This window comes from Trachurus japonicus, chromosome 20, assembly GCF_045865225.1.
Source record: "Trachurus japonicus isolate A0001 chromosome 20, Traja_1.0".
In the NCBI taxonomy this organism is placed as follows: Eukaryota; Metazoa; Chordata; class Actinopteri; order Carangiformes; family Carangidae; genus Trachurus; species Trachurus japonicus.
In genome coordinates, this window is record NC_140926.1 from 11,691,821 (window position 1) to 11,706,684 (window position 14,864).

The window sequence follows — 14,864 nt, forward strand, 5'->3', positions numbered from 1 at the left end:
ACCCACCATCCCTCTTAGGACTTTTCAAAGAACTTGTGCGCTATGATACACAGTCATACCGTATAATCTGAAACAAAACGTTGAAATAAAAAAAACTAAATAAGAATAATAACGTCCCACAACCATGTTTGTGGTAGAATTTGAGTGTCCCATTGTGTAACAATCTGACTTTTAGTAGGTTAGTTTTCAATTACTTAATTAACAAACTTAGAAATAAACAGACCACATGCGGTGCAACATTTCATTAAACTAATCCACACGAATGAATGAATGTGACTGCTGTGACAGCCACAGGCCCCATCACCAATCTCCACCTGCTGGAGAGTTGTGAATCATTGTGATTAAATATGCTCCAAATAAAAGTTTTGATCCATGACTTCAGGGGGTTTTCTGAAATTACACAGAGCATTCAATTAGTCATATCTGGCTAGGTCCGTATTTAGCATGAACTGACCTCAGTGAACTGAATCACAGTCCTCTTAGTGCCTTTAAATGATGCTTGATAAAAAAAATAATCCAATGTTAACAGCACATGTGGAAATACTGGCATCGTGGAAAGAAAACCTATGTCTCTTAGTTATTGAATGGGGTTCTGGGATTGGCAGCAAGGAATGCGCACTGTGTATGAAAATCCTGCGGTGCCAATATCTTATTTATTTCATGCTACACAGAGTTCACTGTGGCAGCAGATCAGACAGTGTGATCTGCCCGAGGGAGGCATGAGGGCGCAAGAGAGTGAGAGAATAAGTGAAGGGTGAAGTAAGAGGAGGGGAAGAAAGATTACTATTCATGCAGCACCTTAGAGAGGTCTCTATCTGGGAGACAAGGATTATAATTTAGTGATATAAAAGTTTTGTGAAAGACACCAAACTTAATTCTTAATCAGAGAGCAGACACCCGCTTCATTGATCTGCCAATCATGCGGTTCACATCCTCTCCTGCCAGCTATCACCAGGATATGAGACTCAACAGCTCCCACACTGGAGATGTTGTTGATAAATCACATCTGCACAAACAGCCGCCATAGCCCTGAGCCAATAGCGTGGGGGAGGGAGGGGAGTCAATATGGACATTAAAATTTCTGTTTGACTACATCAGTATGCAGTGGTGACTGAGATGGAAGGCATTCCCTTTGTATATATGTTGGATTAAAAGTCGTGACCTCTGATGCCATGATTGCAGTATAACTGACTTATGTTCTTTAGCGGCAATAAAAATGAATCCAGATCAAACAGTGGCTTGACTGCAAATAAATCTGTTTTAGACCTGCATGTAAGACCTGTTTGAACCATCTTGGAGGGTACATTTGGCTTAATTTATCACATCAAAGTCAGATTTAAATCAAAATTATTTTCACTTTTGTGTAAAGATGTAAACTTTAATGATTCTGCAGCTATTATTTAGGACAAATACATTTTTTGGACTTCGGGGGACCATAGTGCGAAATACGGGGGGGTTTGGGGGGGTCGGACCCCCCCGATTAACCCCTTGAGACCCCCTGAAAGACTCAAAAGCAAAATCTGAGGGGGGTCTCAATCTTGTCAAAAAAAATAAAAAAATAATATAATACAATAATTTTATTGTGGTCAATTAAATGTGTTTAAGATCACCATGTCCAGTATTCATAATTCAAAACATTTATTCGTTTAACATTAAGCTGAACCATGGCACCTGAGCATTATGCAAATTAGCCATGTGCGCCAGCCCAGCGCAAGAGTCGAGCCCCCTCGCTATCAGAACAGAGGATCCCGTTCCTCTCCACCCTCTGCCGAAGAAAGTGAAGTTGAGGCCGAGTGCTCTGAAGACGTAGCCGCAGCCCCTGCTGCTAGCACTGGTGATTGGCCGCTTTTTTTTTTTTTTTTTTACACCTAAGCAGGTGGGGTAATGGAAATACCGCAACCCTTGGCTTGACATTAAGGCAGGAAAATAACTTGAGGTAAGAGGCTAGCCTGCTTCAGCATACGATGGCCTGAACCCCCAGTGGTGTTGTTTGGCCAGGCGCCTGTTGTGAGCTATTTGTCTGTGCTTTTTCAATTTTCATGTTGGCCCGTTATACGAATGTGATTTGTGGATGTGTTCAATGCTGTGTTTAAACGTATTTGCTAGATGGATGGTTAGATAAGGCTACATGATCGGTCATAGTTGCAGGCTGAGGATCTCGTCGTGCACATAATTGCACGTCAGTCTCCGATCTCCAGATTTATACAGTTGGTTGTTATTCGAGTGCACGAGTTTGGTGTCTTTCATTCATTTTAATTGTTGTATTTTATTTATTGTCTATTCGTTTCTGCATTGCCCTGATCGCGCGCCAGTCTCCTATACCTGGCATTTATTCATTGTTCAAGTGCGCCAGTGTGGTGCCAATTATTGTCTTTTATTTATTGAATTATCGTCTATTTATTATCAATTACTTTCTGCATTGTAATGCACAACTTTGCCTCTCCTTTTTAGGCTATAGGCTAATTTTCTTGGCTTATTGTAATGTTATAGTCCTACTTTATAAAAAGAAAAAAAAATAACGGTACTGCGCAACAATCGCGAGTTAGGGACCCCCCCGAATATTGATGGGTATTTCGCACACTGCGGGGGACACAGTGTAAATATGTATCTTACAATTACTGTGATGGAAGATATCTGTCCCTTTAAAGCATTTAAACTTTTCAGAGGACTTTTTGTTAACAGATGAATTTAAGGATTACTGGGGGAAGTAGAAAGAGCAGTCAACCCTTCTGGAGCTGCCGTAGTGCATGGAGATTGGAACCAGAGACTGGTGTCGAGTTGAGGTAGAAGGGAAGACTAGTGGAGATGTAGCAGGGGCCTGTTTTCAACTAAATAACGAGGTTTGCAGAGGAAAAGGAGAAGGTCAGATGAACAAAAATGGAAAAAGGGGTGCTGTGATGGTTGAAGAGTTCAAAGTGAGGAGACTGAATTGGAGAAGAAATTCAGCTCTGGATTTGTCCAGAGGGACCAGCCTTCACCCTGAATAACAGGTACAAGGTGACATTGATGGGGTTGTTAAAAGTTTATGGATGGTCCTCCATCCCATGGCACCGCCCCCCTCTGAAGGAATTAGGCTCAAAGCACGATGAGATTTTGACCCCTGAATGCAACACACAGGGCAGACAGCTGTACAGCAGCATTACTGGGTGTTAGGCCACTACAAGCTGCAGAGTGTTTTTGGGTGTTACCTGCATATTGCTCCACTCTGTGGGAAACAGTTTCTGTCTCCAATCCCACTAACCCACAATAAAAACAACAAGAGCTTTAGCTTCTGTTCTGATCCACTAGCCAACTTACTGCATAAACCGATTTAGGAATCATGAGATTTCCAATCACCTCAGGCCTGCTGCGTGAGCAATGTGAGCCACAAATGACCCCATTCACGTGGAGTGCTCTGGCATGGCAGCCAGTTTCTTCAATCACGAAATGCCAGAAATTACCTGCAGGTACACATCACAGAAACTGCAGACTGTGCTGCTTTATTGTAGCCGAGTTCACCGCTGACCTGGAGTGGTACTTAGATCAGAGGGGTAACTGATTCAGTCTAACCACCACACACACTATGGAGGAGGAGGAGGAGGAGGAAGAGGATGAAGAGGAGGAGGAAGAGGAGGCCTGGGAGCTGGAGGCCGACCAGTGAAGTCAGAGAGACGTTAATGACTCAGAGCAATAACTGCAAAATAACACACATTGGCTTTCCCACGATTGATAGGAATTAACACACCCACAACACAAGAGGGAACATTCAAGGTTCTTTCAGTGTAAGTGCAGTCTATGTTGCATGTTGTGTACTCACATGTTTACCTGAAGAGCAGTGATTTATCACCTGCTACAGAACCTTATCCCCTACAGAAAACACACGAGGTCGCACAATGGGGAGCAGCCACAATGCAGGCATCCACACACACAGATACAGACACACAAAGACAGCTACTGCATATGCTTCAAGGCTGAAAAACACAGGAGTATTTTAAAAGGAAACTTTGCATTAGCAAAATTCAAGCAGGTTTCCTTTTTAGGCTGTTTCAGTTAATGTGAGCACAGTGTTTAAACAGCTAACTCAGGACCACCGGGGGGGATGTCTGAACCCACATCACTACTGGGGTCTATATGTATGTGTATGCAATTTACGAGAGTCTCGGTTTGTGTGTCCGCTGTTGTGCCTGACTACGCATAAAGTGCAAAACACCATCAAGAGTTATGATCGACCGACGACCGGCAGCTCAGGTGTCAGCTGGCCTGGACACGAGACAAGGCCGCAGAGTCAGAGAAGCTCAGAGATGGAAGGAGAGAGGATGATTAGTGGCTCTCTTTCCTGTGCCTGCATCTCGGTTCAGCTGCGCTCCACGTTCTTCAAGCTGCTTCAGATTATGAAAAGCTTCCTGCAAGTACGGAAATGTTCGCACACCCCATGTAGTCGGTTTTGTGTGCTCATTAAATAGTTCTTCAAAAAAAAACCTGTGCACGTTTAGCCGCAGGTAGCTGTGACTGTAGGATGAAATACTGCGACGTGCGGTACATCAACTGTTGTTTCCACTCACGTTGTCTTTTGTGATTTAAAAGTTTCACGCTGCAAAGTGATAGCGTTGCTGTGTGACGAATGAGAGGAGGAGACTTCCATCCCTCATGCACGCAGTCTTGCAGCTAGCCATTTTGGCTCTTTATTGGGAAATAAAAAACCCCCACAAGAATTAGCCCTGCAATCCATTGTCTCTCCAGCTGCTATAAGCAAACGACGCAGACATGTAAATGCCTTATTAAAGCGGAGAATCCAGCAACGGTGTGTACACACCTTTCATCTGCAGCATGGTGCCATAGGGCACACCCTTCCTGTCTAAGACTAGTCTTGCTCACCCGCACTGATATAAAAATACCCCCGCAAGGAGGACAGAAAAAGATAAGACCGTGGTTCTCTGCCTCTCCTAGCCGCAGGTGCTTGTCTGGCAGCAGCAAGCGGGTTCATGGAGTTTATAGCACTGGTGCCTTCATAAACACACACACAGCCTGCTGTTGTTGTTGTGGGATTATTTTGAGGTAGCACAATTTATATTTGTGTACACGTAACACACATAAGAAAAGAACAAGAGAAACACACGCCTAAACCCCTCAGACTCTTGCATGGAGGTCTTAATGTGGCAGCAGGAGAACGGGATAGAAGCAGACAGAAAGGTGAGAGGTCGTAAACACTGTGCAGTCCAAGGGAAATATCATAAGGTTGGCTTCCTGCTTCCCAACCTGCTTTAGTATGCCAAAGAGGGCGGTTTCTGCAGCTAGTCAACAGCAAACCACAACAATATGAAACTTTGTGGAGAACAACAAAACAGCAGCATGCAGCCACGAGGAGATTCATTCAAGTGATAAAACATCTACAGTACAATATTAATAAGCGAAATCAATGCAAGAGTAAGACTAGAAGGGCGCTCACAGACCACAGACCTCAACCAAGCCTGGTGTCAAACAACATACACCAGGCATACCAGAAAAAATTCTAATTCATAATAAATAATCTGTATCTTCCTAAAAGTTTCATGGACTCTTCCTTGGCCAGCGCTCCATCTCTTTACCAGTGTGTTTTTGTGTAATCCTGCTGACTGACAAACAGACGTGGGAGGCTGCATATATGCGAAGTGGGAAGCAACAACCTCAGGATGTCAAATGTCACTTATATGCTGCCCATGTATATATAAAATACCATAAGAACAAATGTTCCATAGCTGCTGGTGCACACTCTGTTAAATTGAAAAGATGCATTTTCATACAATAAAAAGGGAGGATTTATACGACCAGACCAGAACTGGTGCATCATGATGTTCATCTCTACCTGGATTATCCTTTATTGATTATTTTTCTGTATGACCAACAGCTTACATACAAACCAGCAGCATACAGTACTTAAGGCTGTGACTCCTGAGATAGTGACAGGAGCTTGTAGCAGTAAATGGACTCGACGTCCATATGCTATCTGTGAATGTGTGTTCTTGTGTGGTAGCATCAGCCCAACCACCACTTAGCCGCTATTACTGCTAGCGAGGTTCCAGAGTGCTTTTACATGCTTGTTAGCTCGTGTCCTGATGCCCCTGAGCCAATCACCTTCTGTTTGGCCTTTAGAAGAGGGCAGCGTCATCGCAAAGAACCGAATGATTAAATGTGAGCTGTTGCTGTGCGGCCGGCTGTCAGCGACGGTGGTTACACCACCATGTCAGCACCACAGATCGCTTAGGCTCCCATTTAAAATACGGCAGACAGTTGATGTCTGTGTGTAGCTGCAGCAGTGTGCATTTACTGTATGAGGATAAAGGGGTGTGCCCTGCTCTGTGTTTGTGTTGTGCTTGTGCACTCACATGCTGATGTGCTTCCATGCATGGAGAATTAAGTTGTTCTGATTAAAAAATGTAAACATTTATTTAATGGCAAAAAAAATTTAATTAAATTAAAATGTATGGGTGTGTGCTTGTGTGCGTTAGTCTCTTGTTTATTTGCATATACGCACTGTACAGTATGGGTCTGCAGCAGATGCTGTAATCTCCTCCTAGCCACGCTTTAGGTTGAGATTATGAAAGCCATAAAGTGGTTAAGAACAGTCTGTCACTTTGGTGTATTGCTATTTCCATACACACATACACACACAGTACATCACTCTATGGCCTGAGGACTGTATAGGGAGGAACCCAGCAGTCCATTTCTGCAGATTAAGCACAGAGAGGTGCAGTAGCTCAAATGTAAATGTGGAAAATGGAGATTTCATTAGGTAGAGAGAAGGGGGGGACGTGACGGAGAGAGGGTGAGTTAGAATATAAAAGAGGATGGACAAAAAAACTAAAGAAAAAAGCCAAAGAAAAAGAAAGGGGATAACAGGCAAGAGGAACAATGCAATTAGAGAGTGAAAATAAAAAGGAAAATTGAATGGCATTTTCTTTCACAGATAATTGGGACAGGTACTTTCCTCCTCTGTCATTCCCTTTTCTTAATGTCTTTTTCCTCCTCCTTCCCTCCGCCTCCCTCCTTCCTCTCTTGACCTTCATCTTTCTTCGTCTATTGCTCTTCCCCTCTCTCCCAACCTCTTTGGGTGTGAAGCCAAAAATAAGGAAAAAAATACACTTTTCAGTTTCCATAACAAATGTTTAGACTTATCTGACAAAACCATTGGTGTGTGATCAGTTAGTGTGTGTGTGTTTGTGTGTGTGCACTTAGGTGAGTGTTTGTTTACAGCGTGTGGACAATGGCCTGTGGATGTTATTAATCCCACCAGACTGCAAATAGTCATGCTTGTCCCACTCGCTCCGGTGGAAAAGCTGAGTTAAGTGTGTGTGTATGTGTCTGTGGGTGTGTGTGTGTGTTTTAAAGGACTAGAGATGTATGATGATGACAAAGCTGCTGAATCACTGACTCTTCACTCTTCATAGACCATCTGTTATCAACACACCTCAAACCAGTAGGCGCCTTTATTAACAAAACATTCAACCAATCAATAGCAAAGTCCATCTGAAGCACAGCTGTAATTACCCAGCATATAATCAATGTACGTGCTCACATGTCTGTCTGTTTGCAGGCATGTGTTGCCCTGCATGTAGGCCTACACACACACACACACACACACACACACACTTGTGTCTATCCATCTGGGAGTGGGTGACTTTATTCTCTTAGTGTGTCCATGTGTGTGATGGTTACAAATCTGCTTTCCCCGGACGCAGCACGGTAGCGAGCAGCATGGCCGTGCCACTGTGAATGTTGATGGACAGCCGGTGCATGTGAGTGAGACCATTTGGCAGGCTGGTCCCACATGGATCGACTTAGCATTTAGATTCAGCAGAATTCCCCTCAAATATTGCCCAGAAAATGAACAAACACGAAGAGAAACACACTGAGGAAATGATTTGTCATGAATGAATTTTTACTTAACTTGTGTTATTTTAATTGGTGCAGGCGGATGCTGTGTATTTCATTTCATGGACTCTCTGCTAAACAGAGCATAAATAAGAAAAGAAAATTAATTAGCAGTGTATGCACTGCACAATGACTCCTCTTTAAACAAGAGAGCTTGTTGTAGTTATTTCCCCACCACCCAATCTCCCGGCTATTTAAGCATCAAATCAATGTCTTTTCTTTGCAATCATGCACTTCAACAGAAGACTAATAGCCATTTCCAAAAAATGTTTTGGGGCTTCTCTTGTGCAAATCACCGTTCCAAATGACACAACTCCACCCAGTAATTCATGCTAAAACCAGATTTAAGCCTGTTTAATGCGCTAATGAAAAGTGCGGTATTTATATGTAGCTGGTAGTCGGCGATGTTGTGACATCAGGCCCATCTGTGACTCAGTCTAAACCCCTAATGAGAACATTACCGAGCCCCAGGCAGGCAGACACACACACAACGGAGAAAAGAGGAGAGGGTGAATGTGTGAGGGGAGATGATCGATGCAATCCCTGCCACCTCTTTTGACTGCCATCATCCCTTTCCCTCCTCCTCTCCCGCTCCCACTCCTCCCTCCTCCCTCCCTCTTGTCTCACACACCCGGACTCAGGTTAGCGGGTCTAACTCAATACAACATGCAGCGAAAATCAATGGAAGGCAAAAAGAGATGGAGCAAGGGGGGAACCGAGGGGAAGAAATAAGGCCAAGTGGAGGGGCAACACATTTTTGGACAGCTCTGTCGCGCTCCGTAATCCTGTCCACCTCCATCTTAAGGCGCTCAAACAGGCAGAAACTCCAACATCCACCAAACGCACCTGTATTTCTGTCGTTTCACTGCATTTCTTGTTATATCACAGCAAACGTAAGGATCACACCTGTGGATGTGCGCTGTGTCATAACATTTAGACACCTTTAAAGCTATATATCATCTCCACATATCTAATATTCCAATCTCTCAATTGATTTTTACCACAAATCCACGACAGCCTGACTCACACAATCCAGAGTAATAGTATTTCCAACACCCCACCCTTGCTGCCTAGACAGACAGAGCTTAATATTCATCCAATGGTGAGTCGGGGCACTAGAACAACTCCCAAGGCTTTGGAGAGACATGCATGCATAAACAGCACCCGAACAGACACATGCACACTCACACACGGAGCTCATTTGCAAATACAACAAGCTGTATCGCACTCCCTTGCCTTTTTCCGCTCCTCAGATTGTTTTCTCTTGTTCTATAAATCATAAATGTTACTTCTCATTTTCTTTTCTCTCAAACTGTGATATTTGCACTTTGTAAGCAGACATGTGACCGGGAGACTCGAAACAAGCAGAATAAAATATGAAAAAATGATCAAGTCAAGAAATATTTCTCATAAGCAATGGGAGTTGTGTGCCAAAAATCAAAATGCTTGAAAAAAAAAACCCTGACATGTCTGATCATTCATCTCCCCTGCCTTGCTGTGTCTACATCTTTCTGTCTCTTTACAGCTGTATATACTCCCTTCTGACACATTTCACTCATTTTTCCTCCCCTCTTCTGCCCCTATTTTTATGACAGTCTCCCTAAATGGCCCCGTGTCCTCTCCCTGCTTTTCTGTACATCTAGAAATGATGTTAAATAGACAGGAGAACTGAGTTGGAAACAGTTATTTTCCATCATAAATGAGGACAGAGACGGATGTTTAAGACACTAGTAAAACAAAATCCTAAAAACACCCATCCTTTTAACACAATTTATCAAAGTCCGCTGCTCTTCTCATTCATTCACTTTTTCCCCCTCACATCTGTCTCACACTGTTCCCATAGATATTCCCCTCCTCTGCTCCCAATCTCTTCTTTTTTCCCCCCATAAATGTCCTATTTATTTTTCTCCACCCCACTTTTAGCCTCACTTCAGTGTCCTCCAGTCAACCAATTTGCAGAGTCTCCCGTATCTCTCATCCCCATTCATTCCTTTGCTATTACTCTTATCTCCGCCGCCAGTGTGTAAATGTGTGTGTGTGTGTGTGTATGTGTATGTGAACACACTAACCTGCCCTTCTGGCATGCAGAGCAGAGCCAGGCTTTGTCCTTCTTGTTGTAGGTGCAGCAGGTCTTGCAGACGTTGTACTGACAGTCCAGGCACTGGCGCTTGGGGTTGAGCAGGAAGGTGAAGGGCGCGCAGCAGCGGATGCAGCAGTGCTCGTTGAAGCGGTGCTGCTTGGAGAGGATGGAGCATCTGCTGCCTTCCTCCGCCAGCTCCTGCTTCATCTCACTGAAACCGAGAGAGAGAGAGGGAGAGGGAGAGACGAGGGGCGAGAGAGAGGACAGGAGGGGGAGGGGGAGAGAGAGAGAGAGAGAGAGAGAGAGAGAGAGAGGGTGGTGAGCGCCTGGTGGAGAGGTGGAAACGTGAAAACGGCGGAGGACGGTGATGTGGAATAATTGAAGAAGCTGTGGCAAATGAAAAATTAAAAAGGAGGGGTAGAAGCGGAGTGGGAGTGGTAGTAAAACAAAAGTGGGGGAGGGCAGAGGGGGTCGTGGGTTCAGTGAAAACACTTCCCCACTCCCCGTTTTCCTTTCCTTTGCCTCTCTCCCGCTCCCTCTCTCTTTTACACTGATTCTGTGGAATTAACGTGATGGCTGACATTTCAATTTGGGAGGACCTGTCATTCCTTGTTTGCCCACATCAGTCAAAACACAGCCGAGGAGAGAACGGAGCGCACGTCTCCCACGTCCCCCCCAGTGAAAAGGCGTATCTTTGTTGATTAGGGCATTATGAGGATGGGAATAATGACAAGAAACTGGCATAAATGGTGCCAAGTTGAAGGTCACTTGCTAAAGACTGAACCTGCCTGACTGAGAAACAGCATTAATAAAAAAATAAAATGAAAAAAAAAAGCTTCCACAGTCATATTGAAGAGCTGTTTTGGCCGTGGTCCAAATATTACAGTTAAAAGTGAAGTGGGACTAAAGAGCAGCACAGTCTCACTAATCTTCTCGCCTCGGAGAATCGTTAACACTAATGAACTATTAGGATTATAGACTAAAATACTTGACCAAAGCTTGTTTAAAAATCTAATAAAACCCACAGTCACAGCTTACACTGGGGTCCCGGCAGCTGCATACAGCTAACAGTGCATCATGTTATGTGAATTCACCCATATGTTGCTCATTACTTTAAATGTAGGTTTTGTTATTCGAGGTCTGATAAAAAGAAAAAGAGACAAGATAATTGGCCTATTAAGTTCTGTTTTAACCAGTAAAGTAGCTTTGCTATCTGTGGCCTGTACTCAACTGTTCATATAAATTATGTAGCAACGCGTTTTCTCTTTTCCCCCCCTGCACTGTAGGATTTGTGCTGACTGGGCGATGCACCACAGGCAGAGGCTACAATAAATTATGTAATGTTTTGCATTTATATCATAAACCTATCATCATCAGCGCACATTACACCCGTGCCAATTATATTTAGAATAATATGCGCTGAGGAGGAGCGCTAAAGTAACACATTTATCCATGTTTACACTGCCAGCCATCAGTTGTCATTAGTTGTGAACGGAGGCTGAGACGCAGAGATCGAACTGTTGCTGGTGGGAAAAGTGTGAAAGTGAGTTTCAGCTTGAATGCACTGTGAGTAAATTATTTAAGCTGCTCCTCTATACACTACACACACCCAGGTTATGGCCTGCAGTGCTCTCACTGATCTTGCAGACACACACAACAGATGCTATGTATAGTATAGGCCGACCAGCAGATATGTACCTTTATAATGAGAAAACAAGCCAACCCAATGGGGGTAGCCAGCCAGGTGTCCGGAATTCAACAAAACCCATCAAGTCGCACAAGGAAAATTAAATACACAGCAAAAAAGAGTATACTGAATGCAGCATATTGTGAATTTCCTGTGTGTAATACGTGTATGTGTGTTTGGAGCTGGCGGGGGCAATGCAATCTACCGCTTCCCTAAGTTATTAACGCTGCTCCTCAAGCAGATCCTCTGCTGCCTCACTGATTGCTTTTCATCTGCATCATTAGACACAGCATATTACCAAGATGAACAAACCATTTCATATACAGTGTCATATGAGAGTTGAGGCTGGGGGCTGGGGTTGAGGGGCAGTGGTTCACATATGAATAGATGGTACAGTATACGCAATGCATGGTGGTATACGCACACTTCAAATGTGGTTTCATTTTCTGCCAACAACACATGTGCTGGGAAATAGTGGCCGCAACTAAATTAAAATAATTTAAAAGAAGCAGTTAATATAAATGAAAGAGAATGCTTCTTATCTGAGCTGCAGCATCTGGTTCATAAAAGATCTAAAGTACATAGTACATCTAGAGTACATACATACACCACCAAACAGAGCGAGACAAACACAGTACGTGCGCACATACATCTCCGTGCTAATAACTGGACCAAGCCATTGCCCGGAAATCATCTCCTTCTTTCCTGATTAGGATCAGGATCCGTTTTCTCTCTCTGTGTCTGTGATACTGGTTTAATGAATAGGCCTTTTAGATGACGGCTAGCTCCGGCCGTTTAATTAAATGAGTGGGTGAATGTACAGTTATATCCAAGGACAACAGTGGTTCTTCATGCCTGACGTCCCCCTGAATTAACTCACATCTTTGTTATTGGGACGTGGAGACCGGTGCTCATCTAGCAGCCATGTCTGTAGATACACATGGGTCATCCAGGTGCCAAGGAGGGACAATTATGTGGCTTGTAATGTGGCTCTTTATGTCACGTGTCACGTTAACAAGCATTTACAGTTAAGATACTTATTCTTAACATTTACACTCCATCAAACAGAGATAACATCAATAAAGATCCTTCTCTGAGGAAAAGGGGAGATGTATGCATAACAGTAAATGTTACAAAATCCTCAGCAAAGATACTAAAAGGAGCTTGAGGGGAGGATGATTTTCTAAACCAGTGACTCCAATGTCAATACTCAACATTTTACCTCGGCTTTCATCCAACACGGCCGAGAAATGTACACATACAGTACTATTCTAAAACTCCATCTACTAATAAAGACCATATGATATCATCAAAACATCAATGAACGTGTAACAAATGGACTTTATGGAGTGCACCTGTGGTCATTGTGGGGTGTACAGGGTTCACATGGATGGAGTACAGAGCAATATTAGTTTGTTATTTATCATACTGGTACACAAATGTAATGTAAAGTAGCAGTACACACTGCATTACAGACTCACTTCTACTTAGTGACTGACTGAGAGTTTGCTGCTTTCCTGATACACCCAGGCTAAGCCCCGTGTTGGCTTATTGCCACCTTGGCTGTCAAGTGAGTCATATATAGTTTAATAGAGACATTAAGCTCATTAACATTCACACTTTCATCTTCAAGTCAAGGCAAAACTACAAAATGTTAGTCAAGGTCAGTTGTTCAATTAAAGGCTTGTTCAAGACATGCATTTGAATGTGCTGCAAATGTTTGGTAACATCATAACACCAGCTACTGATTACTTACATCATGAAAGAATCAATTAATTGATTTGTCAATGAAATGTCAGAAAATTGTGAAAAATGCTATTTATGAATTTCCAGAACCCAAGGTGACAGATTAATTTTATTCGACCAAAGGCCGGGAAAGGATATTGAATTTACAATGATGTAAACAGAAAACCAGCCGATTGGAAAAATGAAGGATGTTTGCCATTTTTGCCTAAATGACTGAAACAAATAATCATATATCATCTTCTCAGCTATAGGCACCGTCTCCCCAGCTACAGTACATTTGACCAGTTCAACACCAAATCAATATCTGTGCTCCTGCAACACTGCTCTAATGGAACATAAACAAGCACACGGGAGAAACTAAAAAGCGCAAGTACACAGGGAAAATAAAACTTTTATTTTCAGTCCTGTTTAGCTTCACCTACCGAGACTCCATTATTGTTTGGACAAAGAGAAAGAGGGAGAGGATGATGAGAAATTATAACTTAATTTTCTTCTAACCTCACATCAAAGCCAGTTTGCTCTGCTGTGTGTTTGTTGAATGATTGAGTCTTTGAGTTTGACTCAAAAACAAAGGCATTTCAACAAAAAAACATCTGTCATCATCAGACAAGCAGATGATTTCCTGAGCATGTTTATTTGGTTAAAAAAAAAAGCCCCACAATGCCAACATGTTGATTTAACCAGTAATTACTCTAGTCCTGCATGAGTGTCAGTGTGATCTATTGCTGTAGCTCTGGATAAATTAGGAGCCACAAAAGTTTGCTGAAAGTTTATAAGAAACAAAACTCTTGAATTAAAAACTATTGATTATGCTAATATGTTGCTGCAGCATATGTGTTGAGGGTACAGTGGTTTGAGAAGGGAGCAGAGCTCACACAGCTGAATACCAATTAATTTTGTAATTTAAAATCAGGGCAGCAGCATGATATCTGGATTTAATGATATGCAGTGTGTTTCTGACAGCCTGTCTCTCCTGGCAAATATTGTTTGTGCTGAAGATCTATTAACTGGGTTCGCTCTCATCTCTCATTTGCCATCAATTCTTTCACGCTTCTCCTCTCTCCGTCTGCTAGACATCTATTAACACAGTTATTTTTCAGAGTCTCCTCATTTCTCCTTCCACTCACTGTCCATTTCTCTCTTCCAGCTGACAGACAAGGCCGGCTTAGGGCTTACGTTTACGAGTGAGCTTGAATTATGTTAACGGGCAGATTTGTAATCAAGATAATGGTAGTTTGAGGTCCAGCTGCCGCCTGGCTGGAAAACAAAAACAATTGCAGTTTTTTAAAATGATGTATCACCCTCTCAGTTGCTGTTCTCCTGTTGGGTGCCGCCGCGCTTGAGAATTACAGCTCTCAGAAGTGATACACTTGCAGTCATGATATAGGTGAAATGCGATGAAGGTGATGAATCGGGTTTTGTGCAAAGTAAACACCAATGTGTTCATAATTAACAATTTAATGG

The 14,864-nt window shown here is 43.0% G+C and overlaps 1 protein-coding gene across 5 annotated transcripts in view; it reads right to left on the bottom strand.

Annotated features, from left to right (window-relative positions):
* myripb (myosin VIIA and Rab interacting protein b) overlaps nucleotides 1-14,864 on the bottom strand; it is a 102,722-nt gene that overhangs the window by 44,896 nt on the left and 42,962 nt on the right. For all 5 annotated transcript variants that reach the window (XM_085762662.1, XM_085762664.1, XM_085762663.1 and 2 more), the window contains exon 3: nucleotides 9,957-10,178. In XM_085762662.1, coding sequence (XP_085618788.1) covers nucleotides 9,957-10,178 — 222 coding nt within the window. The remainder of the gene's footprint in view (nucleotides 1-9,956; nucleotides 10,179-14,864) is intronic.